The following is a 13,209-nucleotide window of genomic DNA, read 5'->3' as shown; positions in this document are numbered from 1 at the left end:
TTCGCAGATTTCACCTATCGCGGGTTATTTTTGGAACGTAACTCCCGTGATAAACGAGAGACCACTGTACTTCATAATGCTTCTATGGATTGATTAATACCAGGATTGTACAGATGGCAGAAAACATTTAATAATCCTACTAACATGTCTACTCCATATTTCGTGTGAGGACTGTCTTTTGGTCAACAGCAGCTTGATTGATTGATTGATTGATTGATTGATTGATTGATTGATTGGTTTGTTTATTTGTAAAACTTAACAATCCCTGCATTTACAGTTACTCAAGATGAGAGCAACCGTACGTGGGGCCGCAGCTCCCCCTTCAGGCCAGAGGAGTTTGATGACGTGAAAAAGGGAATCAAGAAGAAAGGAAGAACCTGGGGACCCAGTTCAGTACAGAGCAAAGAGAGGCCTGCTGCCGCTCAGAGGTGAAGTGTGTTTACACACAGGAAAAAAAGCAGGACAGTCACGTTTTAGTCACGCTGTGTAGTTGAAGTTGAAGTAAAGAAGTCATCATTTGTATGCTTCTCTAAAGGACTGTAGTGCAGATGGTGAAACAACTCAAAGTCTCATACATATAAAAAACAAACAAACAAACAAAAAAACTTTCTGTTCACTGGCACATGAAAGAAACTCAAATAGAAAATGCAACATTGCATTCACACAGGGATGGTGAAGTGAACATAATATATACAAAACTCTGAACAATTGTAATTTATAATCAATCCTTTTATAAAAAATATATAGATGTTAATAATCGCTGTACGTGTGATAATGTTTGTGCAAAGTTTCGCTCAGATTGGCCAACCCGTTAAAGAGGCGATGAGGTATATACAGACAAATGATCATATGCTACAATCATTGTAGTAAGAGGATGGAAAGTGGCATGCACTGTGCTGCACTCTGAAACTCATCCGTCCAGTAATGGTTGGATCGCATGAGCCAATGCATATAGCACACACGAAGACCGTGTCACCTCAAAAGATGACATAGTAATGATATTGTGCAGCAGCCAATGCAGCACTAATTTTGCTCAACCTTGTGGTCCGCGTGGTGCATGAAAGAGCATATTCAATCTTTGTGGCCAGATGTCTGCACAGTTACAGTGCATTTTTATTTTTTTTCTTTATATGTAACTAATTCTGCAGTTTACCTCATGTCTGTACTTTTTTTAATAATTCTTTTTATAGAGTGCGTCCTCTGTCAGATGGCAGTAACCCGTGGTCCACCAGCCTGGTGAAGTCCCAGAAGTCTGTCCCTCTTGCTGCCCTGTTTGCCGAACAAGGTGAGCTAAAACTGTCAAGTGGTGACATTAAATTTGTTTAAATGGTGCTTGGATTTATAAGGAGCAGGTATTTATTGATATTTCCACTTCTGTTTTTAGCAGGGAACAGTAAAGATGAGACTTTCTCCCAGGAATGTTCTGACAGCAGCTCCAAACCAAAGCAGCTCAAGTTCCCCAACCAGGTGTACATCGATCTACCTCTGTGGAGGGACGAGCAGCAGACTCAGATTTGTCCTGGTGGAAACTGCGGGACAGGAGATGCTGGAGTGGGGTTAGCAGGTCAGAGCGGCCAACCAGAGACTCTGGACGACCCATATACCACCACATCCACTTCATCCACCTCAACTACCCCACAGCTTACACCCACCAACAGCCTGAAAAGGACATCAGGTCGCCGCAAGACCGACGCCGTGCTGTATGGCTGCGGTTCGCTGCTGGCTTCGGTTGTGCTCGGTTATGACATCAGGGAGGCCCTGAAAAACTCAGCTGCTGGCGAAGACTGCGAGCCCCCGAAAGAGGAGAAAGAGAAGAAAAAGAAAGAGGGCCTGTTTCAACGTGCAACCCGTTTCCGCCGCAGCACCTCACCACCAAGTGGTCGCTCCCGTAAAGACGAGGCAACGTCAAACCACAACTCCCCCCAACCTGTCAATCTTATTTCCATGTCAGCCATCATGGAATACAACTCCACCAAGTGTCTCTTACAGTCTGAAGCGGAGATGTCGGAGTCTAACCCTGTGAAGGCTGAGCATGTGGCTGTCAATCATCACACAGAGCCATCCAGATGCAGCCCAACAGCAGTTCCAGAAGGCCAGAGTAACAAGACTGCAGCTAAAACGCAGACAGTGGTGCAAACCCAAAGCCAGCTGCCAGAGCAGACCAACCACAATCCAGCAGCACGTATACGCAGAAAGAAATACACCACCAACCACAACAGTGAGTAACTAACACAAAGTGAGAAAACTTGTATATACAGGTTTAAAAAGGATTCCCACTCCAAAAATGTATTTCCCTGTTTGTTCACAGCCAATGGCCTGCCCGCTCTGCCTCCTCCAATCACACAAAAGAAGCAGGAGAAACAAGAGAAAGAGAAGGATGGAGGGCCAGAAAAGCCCACTGGTGGAGAGGCCTTCACAAGACCGCGGCCAGTGTCACTCAGGGCCAAACCCCACACATGGGCTCTGCTGCGAGGACGCAACAAAAGCTACTCCCTGGGTCACTATTCTGGAGAAAAGGCGGCGCAGAACCTAAACATGATGCTGTCCTCAGAGGTAGGGATGGGCTGCTCCCTGCTGGACATGGACACCGAGGGCCAGAAACGAGACTGCACCGTGCCGCTCTGCCGCATTCAAAGCTCCCCTGCACGGCCCTCTGTCTTTGAGCTGGACAAAGAGTTCCTCTCTTAGAAGTCTCGAGAAGCGATCCGCTTGCTGGTGGTTCTAGCTCGTTCCTCACAGCCTAGAGTGTTCAGAACATACACACACAGAACTCCTGAAGGGTTTAGAACCAGGCTGCCTTTGTTTCTATTTGATAAAGTTCTATACAGAGCGATAGAAACGGCTTTGTTGCAGTTCTAGCACATATTCTATGTTCTAGACTGCAGCAGAGTCTGAGGCTTCTAGAAAATTCCTGAGCCACAGGTGTTCTAGTGTGTTTCTTTCTAGTACACACACACACACACACACACACACACACACACACACACACACACACACACACACACACACGGGGTTCTGAAACCAAGGCAGAACTTTCCAGAGATGGATCAGCAGCTCTTCCTGTGATCATCTCGGTGCTTGACTGCCACCTTTGTTTCCCCTCATCCCTTCCTCGCTCTTGTCACCCCCCCCCACCCCTTTTCCTTTCTCGTTCTATCGGTGCAGCTAAACGTTGACCGCTGCTGCAGCTTTCTCAACACAATACCCTCACCTTTTTATTTATATATATATTTTTATAGGTAATTTAATATGAAGAGACTTGACCTTACCTTAGAAACCAACAGGACACACATTCCATGTCAGTTTCGAAGAAGTGTGATCACGCTTTTAGATTTGTTTTTTTTGACTTAAAAATCATGCATGCATGTACCCTTAAAATGTTGAACAAAAAATATACTATGCCTTGTTTGTAAATATTTCTTTTAATCCTTTATCGGCCTAATGCTGGCAGTTTTGTTTTCTTTTATATGGCATTAATGCTGTTTTATGACTGAGGCAGCAATGCTGCAGTACAGTTTGTTCTTGAGCAATAGATTCGGGTTTTGTCCGTGGAGTAGTCGAGAAATGCGTCTGTTAATTTGTGTTCATGAAGAAAAATGTTTTCTTTTGTTTGTTTGTTTGTTTGTATGCACAAAAACACCTGCCACACAGTCTGAGGGGAGTTTGAGGTTCATGAACACAAATTGTAGTGTAGTCCACCCTAGGAAGGGGAAGATGGTGGCATTCACTTAAGAGACACGATTCATGTTTTTATGGTTAAGATTCTGACTAAAATCTTAGGTTAAGGTTTAAACACAGATTGTGGTTTAGGTTCAAATAAAACAGCTGAGCCATGTTTTAAAGCTCTGTTACACTTCCTTTTGAAACACTTCAGTTTTGCAGTCGGGGTTACTGTCACATATTTAATTGCTGTCCATGAGTACACAGGAACAGATCGCATTTCTGGACTACATCACGTGTTGCCACGAGGCCACGCTGTCTCGAGGTAGATTACATACTGAATCCGGGTAGAGATGTGTGTTTCCACCCAGAATTCCCTGAATATTTTAGAGATGCGGGTAGAAAACTGGAAGTCCTACAAAGCAGACCTGGAATCTTCTCATTTAGAAGTTGTGGTCATGTGTTGATAATATGGAATATGGAGTATTTATAGATGTTTTTTTCTTTGTTAAATTTTACTTTATTTGGCACACTGCAGCAGAGCGGGAGGAACGCATCAGCCGTGAATGTTCATGTGAGGGGAAACCCAAATAAACTGCATGGATATTTAGGATTTCTACAAAGCCCATAAATGTGCACACAGGAGAGTGTTTACTTACCGTTTAGAGCATCAGCTGCACAAAACTGCAATACTTGTACTGTAAACCTGATAAATGTGTGCCTTTCAGCTTTGTCGTTTAAAAGCTTGGTCACTCAGTCATAGAAATCAGCCCCAGTTTGGTTGGTTTGATTCTGTGATAGCGCTGTTACATGTAACTGGTTTTAACGTTTAGTTGAGTCAGGTTGTCGGTTGTATCCGTTTCTCTTTGTACACTTTTTATACAATGTTAAGCAAAAGGTTTCTGCATTTAGAAAATATTCAGAGTCAAGACACCGTTGCCTTTAATGATCATGCTAGTTTTCCTCAGTATTCACAAAGGGCTTTGAATGTTGATTTGTCAACATGTTTCTTCCAGACTTGTGTGAACTTGACAGTATGCAGAGCTGATAATGAAGGATATATGCTGGACCCAATGCCACCTGTAATTGTTTAGTGTTGATTGTTCTCCCCCCAGTAAATTGAATATAAAAGTGGGCCATTCAAGTATTCATTTACTAAAAGATATGAATTTCCAAATGGTGTAAATATAACTGATTGCTCATGTGTATCTCACTGTGGCATTTTATAAGTTCCTGTGTTGCTGTGTTTTATGACCACTGAATTCAGAGCAGCTCTAAACATTGTAAAGGGCCTTACTGATCATAAAGCTGTTAAAAGTGAAAGCTAGTTTTTTTAAAATAAATTAAGGGCATCTTTAAACACCAGCGTGCACTGCTGCTATAACACTGCAGACCTGAAGCATTCCCAGACACACATTCCAATATATTTGACAAACTGCAGCAATAATATTCGTGAATCCAGACACGGCACATTCAGGCTGTGTGGCTACAGGACCAAAATTCAGCTCTACCAGCACTAAGGCCTCTCAGTCTTCAGGACCAAAACCACTAAATGAACTAGCTGCTAGTGAGGAGTTCCTACAAAGAAGGCGACTCCACATGAAAACACCACAAAGATCTTCAGTGTGAAGCACTGTAGCTGAAAGACCCACTGCCCTCCCAATCAAATGAGAACTTCCTGTTAAATGCAGTGCTTCCTTTAAATCACTGAACACGTGTCACGCTGACTGTGTCAGATTGAGCTTAGAGTACATCTGTTTCAGTGAGCGCTGTTTGATATCATTACAGTATTTGTCATTTCATGCCTAATTGATCAAGAGTATCGAGTTTATCAATGTTTTCAATAAAGTCTAAGTTGAGACTAATGTCACTGGTTTGTCTTTTTTTTTTCCCTCAAACACAGTTTAAAGTATTATTTCAGTTTTTTGTGTCATCTGAAGATGATTTATGGGGATTTGATTCAATTGAGTTCTGCATCATGTTCAAAAGTTCCTGAAGATGCTGTGAAACCCTCAAAAAGCTGAAAGCTGCCCCTGCCTACAGAAGCAAACCCACCAAAGCGTGCCACAAAGACTGGATGGTTAAAGGACAGGGCCCAGATTCACAGCTATGAATGTGAAAGTAGCAACAACACAAGACTAAAAAAATAAATTCTGACGCAGTGAGGTGAAGCTACTGTTGGTGAAGACCCAAATCCCAAACCTGCGCACTCAGAATATGGATTTTTATTATCATTATTATTGTTTTCCAAAGTCCTGCCTTTCAGGGTAAAACTAAAAATAATCATTCTTACAGACAACCATCAAAAACACATGGTTTGAAGCTCAAGTGCAAGTCAGTCACCCCTGATGACCTCAGATGGTTCAGTTACTACTTTGAAATCTTCCTAACAAGCAAGCTAAGTGCACAGATTATATTATTATGCGACACATAAGCAAGTATAAAAAATATCGTAGGTTTTTTTCCCCATATATTTGATTTCAAAGTATTGTGTAGACTCCTAGCAACAGTTAAAAAGTCTGAATCTTGAAATCTGAAGGCACCACTATGGTGACTCTGTCCTTTAAGTTTGTATTCACTGTTCTCTTGGAATAAATCTAAACTACCACACTAAAAATGGATGAAGCCACAGCTGAGAGTAACAGTAGGGAAAAAAGACACTTCAGGTTTTAGAGCCAAAGTTGCTGTTTCTGCATATTACTGAGCTTTAATAAAAAAAACAACTATATATTCATGGCTGCACAAATAGGCGTAACACTATACCTTTGTAGGAAATAAAATACAAAGAGGAGAAGACAATAAGAAAACTGCGAAAACACCACCAGCTTTACTGTTTGTACAAAAAGGGTCGAAGGGTCGAACTTACAGGACAGAGGTCAATTTCAACAGTGGATTTTATTTGTAGTGTGATACATTTGGCACAGTACATTCTCATAGTTTTCTTTTAGCAGTTTTTTCTTTACAAAAAGCTCTCTTAAAGACGTTAAAGCAGCATTCGCTGATCCTGCATGCAAGAGGAATGAGGAAACAGACATAAGTTGAAAATATTATATCTTGACCACGTGTGAATGAGCACACCAGATTGTTTTTTTAATGATTTATGGAGAGGAAAAGCTGCCTGTCACCACTTTTGACTGCCCGTTAGATAAAAAAACTGCTGCGATCAGTAGATGAATCTACCGGGTGGCTCTTGAGTTCAGAATATTTTGCCATGAATAGAAAAAATTTTAAAAAAATACTCTTAAGTTTAAAAAAACAAAAGCAATCCTCTTCCGGTGAAGGTGAAAGTTTGCCTTCATATGAGACCTTTAATGTTTTATACAATAAAGTGCATCACTTTTACTGGCATGGATGTGAGTGGCTGTGGCCGTCGAGGTAGCAATGGAGATTTAAAGCTGAAGGGATGGCCGACGCTGTGTAAAAAAGAGAAGGAAATCAGCAAACAGAGCAGTTCTGCTTTGTCTCTCAAAAAGATCTAAATATAGTGAAAAGGGTGGGGTGAGCTGGGGTAATTATTGTCATCATGTACAGACTCTCATGATAGGATTTCTCCTCCAGGAGTTTCTTTCCCCTCCCTCCCTCTATCTCAAAGCCTCGGGCGATTGTGATGTGACAAATGATACTAGACGTCTCATGTGGGTGATCTTTTGTTGCAGCAGTATTGTTGGTCATCAACAATACTCTCCAACGGGTCTGTGTGCAGGCAACAAAAACACACACCTGCAACAGTTTCTCACAGATATGGCGTGTTTGTGCTGTGGCAGGAATCTGCATCTGTGGTAATGATCTACAGGAGCTAGATATGTCTTTACCCTGCAGGCAGCTCGACATGATACGATGATGTGATTTGAGGGAATGTATTTTCATACCTGTGTTGTCAGAGGGTAGTGACGCATTTCAGAGAGCTGCGGGCGCTGTTCTTGCCCTGCAGAGGGAGGACGATCTGAGCTTGGAGGCAGTATTCTTCTCTGTGATTCAGGCCCTTCAGAGTCAGCTTGTGAGAACAGCACTTCATGTCAAACACCTCCTAAGGGAGAGAGAGATAAGGAGAGAGACAGTGAGTGTCCACCAGCCCTCAGCAGTAATGGGTGGCTGGAAGCAACAGGTGGTGCAGTTTGACAGAAAATTTCAAGAACTACAGGCGGAAAAAAATACAAGTTGTTTTGTTCTTCTTTTTGTTGTTGTTCTTGTTTTGTCAATCATCTTTTGCTGCTCTTCCTCTTCTTCCTTCTCTATTTTGGAACCGTGCATCGATTCCACTGTAACCTTTCAATTTTACTAACCTTTCAATTTTATTTGTTCTGAGCTCCAGAAAAAAACCAAATACATATTTGCATGCTGCCGTGACGGTGACTGTTTGTGTTTGTGGAAAGAAAACTGCACGCCACCTTCTCTAAAGTGAGTATTTGAGTGTCACAAACAGCGAGGAATGAATTTACAATGAATAATTTACTAATGTTAACAGTGAAACCTCCTAGAGAAAAAAAGATGTAATCTGGTGCTTATCATAGAGAAAATGCAGTGATTATTGATTATTATTTCATTCTAAAATGTTGAAATGTGTGCTAGAATTGGGGAAATGTAGAGATTTCGGCATATTCAGCTGTTCTGGCTTAAATTCCCAATTAAGTGTGATTAATTTATCACGAGTGCACAAATCAAACATAGTTTTCCCATGGAATTACATTCAGGATGTAATGAGTCTAAAATAAACCCAGCCTAATCAGCGTGGAGATGGATGCGCAGCAGAGTGTTTGGTGTGAGTGTGTGTGCGTGTTTGTGCGTACTTCTTCTCCACTGGGGTGTATTAAGTAGATCTTGTAGTACAAATTGCTGTGCAGCTTCCGGACCAGCTCTCGGGGGGGCTTCACTCGGACCACAATGGCTGGTTGTTCGGTTACATTCAGTCTCAGCAGAGGGGGGCTGATTTTGGCTGCATGGGAAACAAATTTCTTAAAGCTTATCTGCAGAGCGATGAACGCACAGTTGTGAGAGCGTGAAGCAACACGGAGGAAAAGAGAGGAAGCAGCGGAGAGCATGCTGTTGTTGTTTTTGACTTAAAGAAGGAAGTTTAAAGAAGTCATGTGACTGTGATTGGATTGCAAGACAATGCAACCTGAACTTTGGAGAGTTTTTTTTATCTGACATTAGTTATACATATATATATATATATACATACATATATATATATATATATACACATACATATGTAGTTTGGAGAGTTGAGGTAGAGCTTTTTTTGTTTTTTACTTAACTAAAATCATTGTTATGCTCTATTTAAATAGCTGGACTAGCTCATGAGTGTTTTTGTGTGCCTGCCTTCAGGCTGTGCTTGCTGCCATACGTTGCTGCATCAGTTTGGGGAAGTGAGAACGAACGGAAAGAGGATGCAGACGATGATGAGAGGTGTTGTGTAAACACTCACTGTCCCACCGTGGGCTGAATCTGGGGGAGAGGGCCCAGGCTGATTTGCTGCTGGTGGCCACAGACACAGCACCAACTCTGGCGTAGTACCACTCTCTGGGCTCAGAGGTCACTTCGCTGAGGTCACAGTGGTGCTTCCGGATCCTCTGACAGTCTGGCACATCGATCCACTCAGGCTCGCCATAACTGAGGGAGTAGACACAAACATGGAGGATGGTTATTTCATTCTGCGCAACCTACCCAGCATCTTACTGAGGGTGCTGGAATAATATTAACACAGTAGATAGATTAGAAATATTCTACACTCCAACTGCATTCATGTTAAACATTCACATCTCTTCTTTTAGAGTTCGTAATCATTAAATTACATTAATTCATTACATTACACAAAACTCATGAAACTACCTTCCACGAATAAATATGATAATAAATGAGTTTTTAAAATGCCTCTGAGTGAGAAAAGGAAATTTCCATGCACTATGTGGTTAAAAATATTGGGCAAAAATCTCTTAAGCTTTGAAATCACCTGTTTTCAGTCCCATTGCCACAGGTGTATGACATCAAGCGCCTAGCTTCCACAAACAATTGCAAAAGAATGGGTTGTGGTAGTGTAATAGGATGCTATAATAGGATGCTACAGCTGCAACAAGTCGGTTTGTGAAATTTCTTCCCTCCTAGATATTGCACCATCAGCTGTAAGGGGGTCTATTACAGAGAGGAACTACAGCAATTCAGCAGCAGACCATGTAAAGTTACAGAGTAGGGTCACAAAGTGTGTTGCTGCTGATTTAATAACTGCAGTGTTCCAAATGTTAAAATAGAAATGTATTGTGCCAGAAATGCCAGAATCTCAGGTTAAAGCTAAAACAGCAAATTAGAGCAGATAAAGGGATCCCGCACAAAGATGTAAACACAAAGCGCGGATCGTCCACCTGACAGCAGGCGGCCACGCTGTCAGGTGCTGAAAGCTGACAGCTCGCAGATTCAGAAGCTGCAGGTTTCGTCACTCTCTGACCGAAATCCACTGAACCAGCAACAAGAAGATCAAAACTACGTTTCACGTTTGAAAAACATCGTCATGAATTCCCTCTTACTTTTGCTTCCACCACCATAAAATCACACTTCCTGCACAGCTCTCTCTCTCAGTGTACTTTGAGACCAGTTTCCCATCTCAGTTTTCTGCATTATTCGCTGGCTTATTCGCACCAATCTACCGTTGTGTTCAGCGCTGTCGGCCGCTGTTTTGTTTTATCTTTTTCAAAAATGACCGCTGACAAGAAAGCCTCATTTCTGCTGTTCAATACCGAAGAAATTTAAACTTTTACAAATTATGCCAAATTGCAAAAGCTTATTTGTGTCTCTAATAAAACCTTCATAACTTTGCTCTGCTTCACTTCAGCAGCATCAGGTAATGTTCATGTGTTGATTCATGGTTTTCTTCCGTTTTTGATCTACTGCAGATTATTTTTAAGGCGGTTATCTGCTATAAAAAGCCAGGACTTGAAAATCTCCTTCATGTTTTTCTGTGTTTTATCCTCAGTTACAAAGGCGTCTGCTGTGATGCTTACACCTCTGATGAAATCTGACAGTGTCAGCTTTGTTTTTATACATAGATATAAAAAAATATGGATATGTACTGATAAATGATCAGAATGATAATGTTTCTGACTCAGTGAAAATTGAATCGAATCAAATCGAATTGGGACCTTGTGAATTGGCATCGAATCTGTTATAGAAATCAAAATTGATACCCAGCCCTACTCCAAAACTCCTCTAGCATTAACATCAGCACAAAAACTGTATGTCAGGAGCTTCGTGGCATGAGTCTGTACTTTAGTCCATGCAGTCTAATTCAGTAAGTTCCACCTTAACAGCAAAACACTTCCTTTGTTGATACTTCAGCAATAATGATACAACGATGAGATGTAATGCAGAAGAGGGAATGTTTTGCCGTTGAATGAATGCTTTTATTTTGATATTTTGAATATCATGCAGGACTGTTACTTGTAAAAGAGTGTTGCTTCCTTTTTTTGTAGTTAAAACTGTGCTGCTGCACATGTGTGTGTGTGGGTGTCCCCTTACATCTTCCACTGGACGTTGTACTGCAGAGAAGAGTTCGTAGTGGGTGGAGTCCAGTTCAGGATGTTTTTATAGTCTACTGAGTCGAACCTCACCTGGGTGGGTCGAGGGAGTATCGCTGGAAGTGGGGAAAAATAATTAAGAACAGTATGGGTTTATGCAAAGACAATGTCCATACTAATGTGTATTATTCAGAAACATAGTAAAGATAATGATCACATACACAGAACAGCAGTATAGTAAATACAGTAAAGGTAAATGACAACATATTAGTTCATTTTACACTCTGAAAGGCTCTGAAACCCAGAATTTAGTAAGATTTTTCTAAGCTTTTTAGGTTAAGCTGCGTGGATTTTATTGAGGGCAACTTGCAAGAAGATGTTTTTAACATTTCTGAAAGATCAACAGCAGCTCCTGTCCAAACGTAACACACTACAGTTAAATTATTGAAAGAACAACAAAAAAAACCCCCCAAACAAACAAAAAAATCAGAACACACATAACAATACAAATGACTTTCATGGCAAACATCATCTCTCATCTCTTTTTCTCACACGGGTGTCTGTTGTTCTTTCTGAACAAACACAGCAGTGTCCAACCATCTTTGTTTTCAATCCCAAACATAACATTACACTTTATTCTTTGTTTCAACAAGTCTAGACATTGATAATCACTCAAAAAGTGTGTTACAGTTGATCATGATTTACTAATGAATTTCAGACCAGGGAAAATGTAATGAAAAAGTAGATTTGATGCAGAAGATACTGTAAGTTCTCCTATTGGTTGGTTTGGTTTTCTGTGGCACCAATAAATATAAAGTTATACTTCTTGGTTTTATTATGCGAGCAGTGAGGTGAGGCAGATGTAAATTAGCCTAACTTTAGATCAAGAACGGCCCTAAACCACATGTTTTACATGGAAATAAAAATACATAGAAATAAATTCTAAGAAGTTACCTTGTGCTGTGACACAGATGCCCAAGTTGCCCAGCAGCGCTGCTCCAAGCAGGAGAGAAGTCATGGTGTTTATGTGGTTTGTGGATGACCAGCATGCAAAGGTTCACAACAAGCCACACTGGACTGGTGCTGTTGGAAACACCCCTGCCTTTAACGTGCCATCAACTTCCCCTAACGTTCCTTTTATGGCATTTTGGACACAGATATAGGATATCGAGTTACTTATTTGATGTAAGATGTGTTTTTTTCCCCCTGTGTTTTGTACAGAAGTACAAATTGTACAAAAGGATCCATGACAAAAAAGTTCCAGATCACATTACCTGTGTGCCACCCTAATGCGTGCTATAGTATTGAATATCATGACTTTGCTGGGTCATTCCTGAGTCAATTTTAAAACACAAAAGACACAAAGCTCTTACAATAGCAGTAAACCTGAGAATACTTGAGTCCCCCCTCATTCTTTGTATTCTGCTAGGAAAATGGGTTTACTGAAACTCCTTTTAAACTGCTTTTAATGCATTGGCAGTGTGTTTGGGATTTTTGTCGTGCTTAAAAATCAAGCTGTCTCCAGTCTGATGCTTGCGATGTATTGTTGGTACCACAATCTGATGGCACCTTTCTGTGTTCATTATTCCATTTTTTAGCAGTGCAAGTTCTTTTTCAGCACTTTTTTTTTTAGGGACAGACTGCACATGGTGTGGAGATGTGCCAAGTTTTCACCTAATAGCTCTTTACAAATCACTTTGTTGGCGGAAAATACCACTTTATGCCTACCAAACTGTTATCTTTGGCATTTTTGTATATTGACCAAAGAACTCAGATTGTGTGCTTTTGCGATATGCTGCCAATAACAAAATGTAGAAGGCTCTGATTTAAAACTGGCTATTTGCTAAGTTTGGTCAGGTTCAAGGACTGGGCTAAAATTTGGAAATAAAAAATCAGGTGAAAATAATCAACACAATTTAAAATTGCAATATTTTGTGTGGCAAAATTGTGTCAATACAAGGACACCAAATATTGATATTTTATTAAATAAATTAAAATACTCTGGGAATACTACTCCTGAGATAACATTAGCTAAGGAAACTTA

The 13,209-nt window shown here is 40.9% G+C and overlaps 2 protein-coding genes and 1 long non-coding RNA gene across 5 annotated transcripts in view; 2 read left to right on the top strand and 1 right to left on the bottom strand.

Moving 5' to 3' along the window:
• The window catches only part of map3k21 (mitogen-activated protein kinase kinase kinase 21), a 29,591-nt gene extending 24,066 nt beyond the window's left edge, over positions 1–5,525 (top strand). For 2 of the 3 annotated variants that reach the window (XM_005474308.4, XM_025897507.1), the window contains 4 exons: positions 278–428; positions 1,191–1,285; positions 1,385–2,218; positions 2,309–5,525. In XM_005474308.4, coding sequence (XP_005474365.1) covers positions 278–428; positions 1,191–1,285; positions 1,385–2,218; positions 2,309–2,688 — 1,460 coding nt within the window. In that variant the 3' untranslated portion in view covers positions 2,689–5,525. The remainder of the gene's footprint in view (positions 1–277; positions 429–1,190; positions 1,286–1,384; positions 2,219–2,308) is intronic. The other variant, XM_025897506.1, reaches the window with a different exon arrangement.
• Positions 5,526–6,468: 943 nt separating this feature from the next.
• On the bottom strand, positions 6,469–12,891 carry il22ra2 (interleukin 22 receptor, alpha 2). Its single transcript, XM_003438420.5, has 6 exons — positions 12,120–12,891; positions 11,167–11,281; positions 9,086–9,270; positions 8,448–8,593; positions 7,530–7,687; positions 6,469–7,073 (listed from the first exon to the last, which is right to left on the bottom strand). The coding sequence occupies exons 1-5, from the start codon at positions 12,181–12,183 to the stop codon at positions 7,538–7,540; spliced, it is 660 nt and encodes a 219-aa protein (XP_003438468.1). The 5' UTR covers positions 12,184–12,891; the 3' UTR covers positions 6,469–7,073; positions 7,530–7,537.
• LOC112841957 (uncharacterized) lies at positions 7,698–9,030 on the top strand. The gene is made up of 2 exons (XR_003213464.1): positions 7,698–8,058; positions 8,986–9,030. It is a non-coding gene; the product is annotated as an uncharacterized LOC112841957 (long non-coding RNA).
• Positions 12,892–13,209: the final 318 nt, after the last annotated feature.

This window comes from Oreochromis niloticus, linkage group LG13 (genome assembly GCF_001858045.2).
Source record: "Oreochromis niloticus isolate F11D_XX linkage group LG13, O_niloticus_UMD_NMBU, whole genome shotgun sequence".
In the NCBI taxonomy this organism is placed as follows: Eukaryota; Metazoa; Chordata; class Actinopteri; order Cichliformes; family Cichlidae; genus Oreochromis; species Oreochromis niloticus.
Note: the sequence above shows the minus strand (reverse complement) of the source record. Positions and strands in the feature narration are given on the sequence as shown.

Coding starts and splice junctions, on each gene's coding strand:
- il22ra2 (XM_003438420.5), bottom strand. CDS start 12,183: ATGACTTCTCTCCTGCTTGGAGCAGCGCTGCTGGGCAACTTGGGCATC. Junction 9,271..11,166: donor TACAACGTCCAGTGGAAGAT/GTAAGGGGACAC, acceptor CTACTCCCTCAG/TTATGGCGAGCCTGAGTGGA. Junction 7,688..8,447: donor TACACCCCAGTGGAGAAGAA/GTACGCACAAAC, acceptor TCTCTCCCTTAG/GAGGTGTTTGACATGAAGTG.